We start from the raw sequence: 6,719 nt of genomic DNA, 5'->3' as shown, positions 1-6,719 counted from the left end.
AGGAAAAAAGAAAAAGAGCAGAAGAAGAGAGAATAAAAGCAGAGAAACAAAGAGAAGAGGAACTGGAGAAAATGAGACTTGAAGAGGAGAGAATAAGGAAGGAGGAGAGGAATAACAAGGAAAGAAGGGAGGAGGAAATGAGGAAGCAGGAGAAGTTGGCAAAAGAAAAGAAGGAAAACAAAATAAAAGAAGAAGAGAAAGGTGTTGGAACAAAAATCAAACTGAGACTTCCTGTAGAAATCACTTCCACTAATCCTTTTGATGAAAACTTCACTCCACCTGAGGAAACTCCCAAATCGTCTAAAGCAAAACCTGATGATCAAAGGTTGGTGGATCAATATTCAACTTTCACTGATGATTCAGCAAAATCAGGTCAAATGACAAATCTTTTCTCACCTTAAATCTTTAAAAATATGTCCCTCACCTCATCCATTGTATGTGGATGTTTCCCTTTTACTTATTCCTTTAAGAATAATCAATTCTGCATATGGCATCAATATGAAGGATGCGATTTAGCAGTATTCTGTTTAAATTTGCAGAGTGAACCATTTCTAGGAAAGGCTCAGCAGTTTATCATTTTCTACTTTAATAATCCTCAGAGGGAAAATATTTCATGGGATCCTCCGCGAAGGAAACAAAACAATGGTTCTAATTGTTTTGCTCTTGTCCTGTTAAGCGTCTGTAAATGATGACTTCGCTTGCAGCAGGATGAAGTTTGGGTAACATCCACAGCTACAAAAATAACCTGCTGTGTGGATGACAAATGAAAACTTGCAGCTTGTATTCACTGGTCCGCTTTAGGCCTTTCTCCACCGTAATATCTGCCAACTGAGCCACAGCAGTCAATCGTATTTTTACTCTCACTTCTTTTCCTGGAGAGATGTTGAATTCAGGAACATGTTCCTGCATCCACACGTCAGAGAAGCGCTCCACCTTCACCTCCATCTTGACTTTGTCAGCATGTCTTGCTCATAAATTTTGCTCGCAAGGATTCCACATACAAAATTGAAACTGTATCAGTCTACATGTAACCTTTCCGCTCCTGGCGGACGTCTGGGATATATTTTCTTCGAGCTATCAGCAACTTTTGAGTCCTTGTTCTTGAAAGTCTTGAGAACAACAAACAAAAATGCAGGATGACTGGATTTATTGCAGCAAGCGGCGTGTGACAGTAACTGGATTTAAAGTTTCCTGAACCAGAAAAACTAAATAATCTGTAATTCATTCAGTCTGTCAAAATATGTGCATCCCAAGCTGAAGTAAATGGATCAAAGCACAGACCAATTCAATAAATTGGAATATTATTGAAAAGTCAATTTATTTCAGAAAAGTTATCACTGTGAAAAATATACATAGATTTACACTTACATCTGAAAGGGTTTATTTCTGTTGTAGTAATTTTCCACTTAAAGTTAATAAAAATGACGTTTAAAATTAGAATAATATTACGATGCACCACTAAAAACAGAAATGTAAAAGCATGCTTAAATTCAAAAGAGAATTCTGTCTCCAGCGGTCGGTGAGGCGGGACGCTGTGACCAATTAGTCCAATATGTTGTTTTATGGATGTTGGGCAACAACATGCAAACTCCACACACAGCGGCTCACACTAGTTGCTATCTAATCCCCCCCACTGGACTCCTAAATTTAATTCAGCGAAGGGAAAATCATCGCTTTTTATTTGTGTTTCGTTTTTGAGCGACATCAATGCCGACACAAAATAATTTGTATACAGAAATGCCAGTTTGGCAACTAGGATTCCTGCTCAGTCGTGAAATTTATAGAGCTTGATTTCACCTTTTTCCGGATGTGGGAACTCATAGAAAGCAGAATAAGAGGATTTCTAGACTATAGTTCTCTCTCATTGTCTGAAATGTGTCCTCCTTTCCCTGTCTGTGTCCGTCTTCTTTTCTGTCTTGTGTTCTTCTAACACTACATCCAGATGTCCTTACACGCTTCTCATTCACCTCCTCCTTTTTGCAGCCCTCTTGCTTTTGCAGATTACATATTTGCTGTAACTTTACAGTGAAGTTTTGATTAAGATTGTAATGTAAACACTAAGGATTGGACTCAATTTAAGGGGAAAACTTGTGTAGGATCATGGGACAGCAGGAAGAGAGGCCAGCTTACTTGAAAGGGTTAAAGGACATATTTAAAATACATTTCAGGAATTTGCATCAACCAATGTAAATTTGAAAGATTGATTTTAAAGGACAGTAGGATTAAATATTTGGAAACGGTGAACAAAACTTAAAATCGATTGATAAAAGTAGTTTTAAATGTATTGGAGTAAGTATTAATTATTTAAATGTTTACATTGTGGTTGATGGATTAAGACGTAGCTGACATTAGCCTGCCTTAGCATCAGCAGAACAATAAAAGAGGCAGTGAATACTTGATGACAATGTTCATCTGAACGTTTCCCATGTCCTGTTTCTCAGTCTGTTGGAGCTCTGTGACCGATCGTCTCAACACTTCTCTTCTAAATGCCACAGGCAGCTGATGCCTGCATAAAAATTGCATGGCTTTGAGCTCATGTGTTGGTTTGAAGGAGAGAGCAGCCTGGGCTGAAGGACGAAGAGCATTTCATAGTGTTGCCTCATTGTATCAAGTATTGTGTGAAGAAGCTGTTTACAGTTCACTGCTAGAGTATTTGTCCTTCTTGAGAGTTTTAACATTTCATCACGTTGCAGTGACAAATATCTGTGCCTATTTGGGATATTGTGAAATATGCATTTTATTTTTTGTTGGTTTAAGTGAAGTGGAAGGAAATTTTTAAAAAGCTCAAGACCTCCAAAGTTTAGTTGGCATTTGCATTGACACCTATCCAAGCCAATATTTAACTACAATTTAATCTGATTGCTTTGTCAATCAACAGATTAATCTTTTTTTTTTTTTTTTAGCAGCTGAAACTCTTATTGGATAGAAAGCATCTGTAAACGTTAGTTTTCAAATCTCACATTCTAAATGGGATTTAGGTCTTAACTTTGACTAGGCCATTCCAACACATGAAAACACTTCAATCTAAACTCTTACTTTAGCTCTAGATATATTTCTAGGGTGGGTGAGTCTGTGTCTTTTCTGGCTGCTATGCTAAGATTTTCTTCCAGGATTGCCCTGTGCTTTTCTTTCAATCATCCTCTCATCAACTCTGAACATCTTCTCTGTCTGTGCTAAACAAAATCATTCCCTTTTTGATTCACTACAGGAAAGATGTAATGGTTTCATAGCGTAATTTTCCGATGCTTGCCATATTTGCTACGTTGGAAACTTTCAATAGGACTTCTTATGACAGTCTTTGAGCGATGTTGTTCTTCTTGCTACTCTTCCATAAAAGCCAGATCATTATTTTCCTTCCATTTGATCTCCATCGCTACTTTGTGTTTGCTTATCACATGAAATATTGATAATCGACGTTGGACTGTGCGTGAGATGGTCAAGGGATCTAAATGTTTTTGAGAGTCTATTTAGCGGAAAGAAGAATCAAATAGAAATGGCCTTTATTACCCTAAAGAGTGGAAATTTAGGGGTAGCAGCAATATTAGATATACAAGTTCACATTTAGAGTTCCAGAAGTGTTAAAAAAATATATAAAAACAAGATAAACAAAATTAATAGCCACAATAAAATACTATACAGTGGTCAGACTAGAAATATCATGAAACATTTCTTTCTTGTACACCGTTTGTGGTTTAATCCAAAGATGTGCAGCTGAATTGGATGACTAATTTAAATAATGTCCATGTGTATTAAACTCTAAAAAAACACAGACTGTTTGCAGTCTGTTAAAGATGACACTGAATAAGATTGGAAACATTTGTGTTCGAATGCGTTTTCTTGACTCAGTATTTTTGCTTCACTGTGGAAAGTCTGATTAATTGACAGCCGACTTTTGCCCACACCTTGTGTGTCTGTCATTTTCAGATGTCAGTCCTCAGCGGAAAGCGGGGCAGCTTCCACCAGCGAAAAGGACCCAACTAACATTCAGCGGGAAAAAAGAGCGGCTCCTAAGCCTCCGGGAAGGAATCAGCAGGAGAGACAGAAACAGAAGGAGGAGGAGACGGCGACACATCTGCCACAAATTAACAAGCAGAATAAAGACAAAGATGTCAAAACTGTCAGCGTTGCTCCCCAGCGCTCGGTGCAGATGATCGCTCCTCCAAACAGATCTTCCAAAGATTTGAGAAACACCCAGAGCATGACGGAGCATGATTCTGCCAAAGAAGCGACAGGCAAACACAATAAACGTCCTGCTCCATCCATACCGTGCGCTGCAGAAGATGAGCTTCACAGAGCTGCGGCGGAGATTAAAGACGGCGCCGTTTGTGGTTTAAACCCGTTTGAGGACGATGAGGAGGAGGAAAATGAGCTCACGGTTCGTAAGGATGCAACAACCTTTGTTAAAACTGATCCAGTAGTTTGGCCTCAAGCTGCTGACAAAGATTCTGCTAAAGTCAAATCCTCAAAAGTAGCTCGAGCTCCCCTACCTCCTGATCCAAATGACACTCCTTCAAGCTCCACCGTCAGTCGAAACCATGACGAAACTGATGTTTTAGATGACAGTGGAGCGACTGCTCCAAACAAGGCATGCAACACACAACAAGAGGTCAAAAGTCACGTACAGGTCCAAGAGAGTCCAAACAAAGAGTCCAAGAAGGTTGTGACCACGGCTGGTGCAAGAGAGGAGGGGCCTCCGGTAATTTCACGCAGGTAAGACGTTTTAGTCCTCAGCATTAGTTTGTCTAATTTAATCTTTGGTATGTCTGCAGTACCATGCAGAATATCATTGTTCACATTTTGTCACATTGGAACCATCATTGGGATTTTATGTGATAGACGAACACTAAGAATTGCAGCATTTTGAAGTAGAGCCTCTGAGAAAGTAACATTAGCAAACAAACTGCATCATATAAACAACAAGGATTACAGCAGACAGGACAGGGTTAGAGATAAAGCTGTGGAGAGGTTTAAAGCATGATTGGGATGTTAAACAGTATTGTAAGCTTTGCGCATCTCAGGGAGCATTGATCAATTAACCATTAAAAAATGAAGTGTATGAAAATTTGTGGGAGGCAACACAAAGACTTGAGTGAGGCGGTGTTTTACCTTCCAGCAGAACCATGACCTCTCCATATGTTAGAACGGTGCAATGTCCAGATCTTTAATTAAGAATATGCTTGAAAGATTTAGGAATCATTTAGATGCGACGCAATCTGAGGGAGTTTGAGCGTTCCTACAAATAACATGCAAAAAAGGGTTTCAATTACTTTTTTTTTATCAAACGGCTAGCTTTCATTGAAATTTGTGATTTTTTTTTCTTTTTAAACAAATTATACATTCAAATTCCCTTGCTTTTACTATATTTTGCTTCATCTTGCCATTCTCTTTACATGTTTCATTCTCAACCCTTTTGTCATTGCAGACTTCAGCCTGTAAAACCCCTTAATCCTCTGGAGCAGCAGTCTGACTCAGTTGGTAAAGTTGGAAATGATAACAATGCCACAGGATTAGACTGTAATGGAGTTCAGCACAAAACAAATGTAGGTATTCTATTTTTATTTTTCAATTTTAGCTAAATGTTTAATGCAAAGCTAGAGATTGCTGTGATGTTTCCTTTGGTTTTCATGATCAAAGATTATTGTTGTCTCTTTACTTCACGTCCCTCCCACAGGTTGGCACAGGGAGATCAGGGCCGTACTCCCAGCTGACTCGAGAGGAACTGATCGCTCTGTTGTTGAAACAGGAGAGCCAGCTCTCTGAGAGAGATAAAAAGATATCAGAGCTGGAGCAGTACATTGACAACTTACTGGTGCGAGTCATTGAAGAGAGTCCAAGTATCCTCATGTCCATGAGCTCTTTAAAGAAGCCTGCCTAAGTGGATTTATAGCTGACACTCTGAATCAGATCAGATCCCTGAGGTCTGACTTTATTCATTTCACGACTACATGAGAAACCTGGCTTCCCACGATGTGTTCATCACTGAATACTGGCTCTTTTGTAGTAGGATAAACCTTAAGGTTAATATATCAAGAGAAATCAAAGAGAAGAGATGAAATATTACTGTGATGACTGTAGCAGTTTCAATTAAATATTTTTTTTTTTTTATACAAGAAAATTCTGTCTTTCAGTCAAGTGTAAAAGGGCATTCATATATGTTCATTGCTTAAAGTTCAAGCTTAAAAGACTTGCTATACTGCCTGGTTAAATGAAAACATTTTTCCCCTGCCTGGTCCAAAAGAGCCTTATGTGCTGTAATTATATTTTCTTTTTTTCTTTGTATTCTGCAAACCAAGAGCACTTTATCTTTGAATGTTAAACACTGAAAAATATACACCGTCTTTGGAACTGGGTGAGCTGTTTTTGTATATTTGCAAAATAAAATTAAAAATGTATAAATCTATTTCTTGTTTCATTCATTCAGTAGTATGTTAGTGTTATGAAATGGCATGAATACGGAAAACAACACAGAATATACCAATATGTACCGGACTTGAACAACTCATTTACATTACATGTACAGTGGTTATATTGCATTTAATAAATCATGTTCAATCATCTTCTGGCTGCATGTCACAAATTACAGTGGACATTTGTGAAATGGTTTTAAATACAATTTGTCCCCTTTTTTGCAAAAAGAAAAAAAAAATAGTTGGGAAACCTCCGTGATTAAACACAGGTTTAAAGTCTAAAAGAAGCTTGTACTTTTTTATTAAAAAAAT

General features: G+C 38.0%; 1 protein-coding gene across 1 annotated transcript in view; it reads left to right on the top strand.

The window, feature by feature from the left end:
• Positions 1 to 6,400, top strand: part of LOC106962451 (rab11 family-interacting protein 1) — a 17,691-nt gene extending 11,291 nt beyond the window's left edge. Inside the window, exons 4-7 of the mRNA XM_015056880.1 lie at positions 17 to 325; positions 3,925 to 4,710; positions 5,423 to 5,540; positions 5,672 to 6,400. Of these exons, the coding sequence (XP_014912366.1) occupies positions 17 to 325; positions 3,925 to 4,710; positions 5,423 to 5,540; positions 5,672 to 5,875 (1,417 nt within the window). The 3' untranslated portion in view covers positions 5,876 to 6,400. The remainder of the gene's footprint in view (positions 1 to 16; positions 326 to 3,924; positions 4,711 to 5,422; positions 5,541 to 5,671) is intronic.
• Positions 6,401 to 6,719: the final 319 nt, after the last annotated feature.

The sequence above is a fragment of the Poecilia latipinna genome, unplaced genomic scaffold (assembly GCF_001443285.1).
Source record: "Poecilia latipinna isolate Pla-1442-1.1 unplaced genomic scaffold, P_latipinna-1.0 Scaffold1414, whole genome shotgun sequence".
NCBI lineage: Eukaryota > Metazoa > Chordata > Actinopteri > Cyprinodontiformes > Poeciliidae > Poecilia > Poecilia latipinna.
Note: the sequence above shows the minus strand (reverse complement) of the source record. Positions and strands in the feature narration are given on the sequence as shown.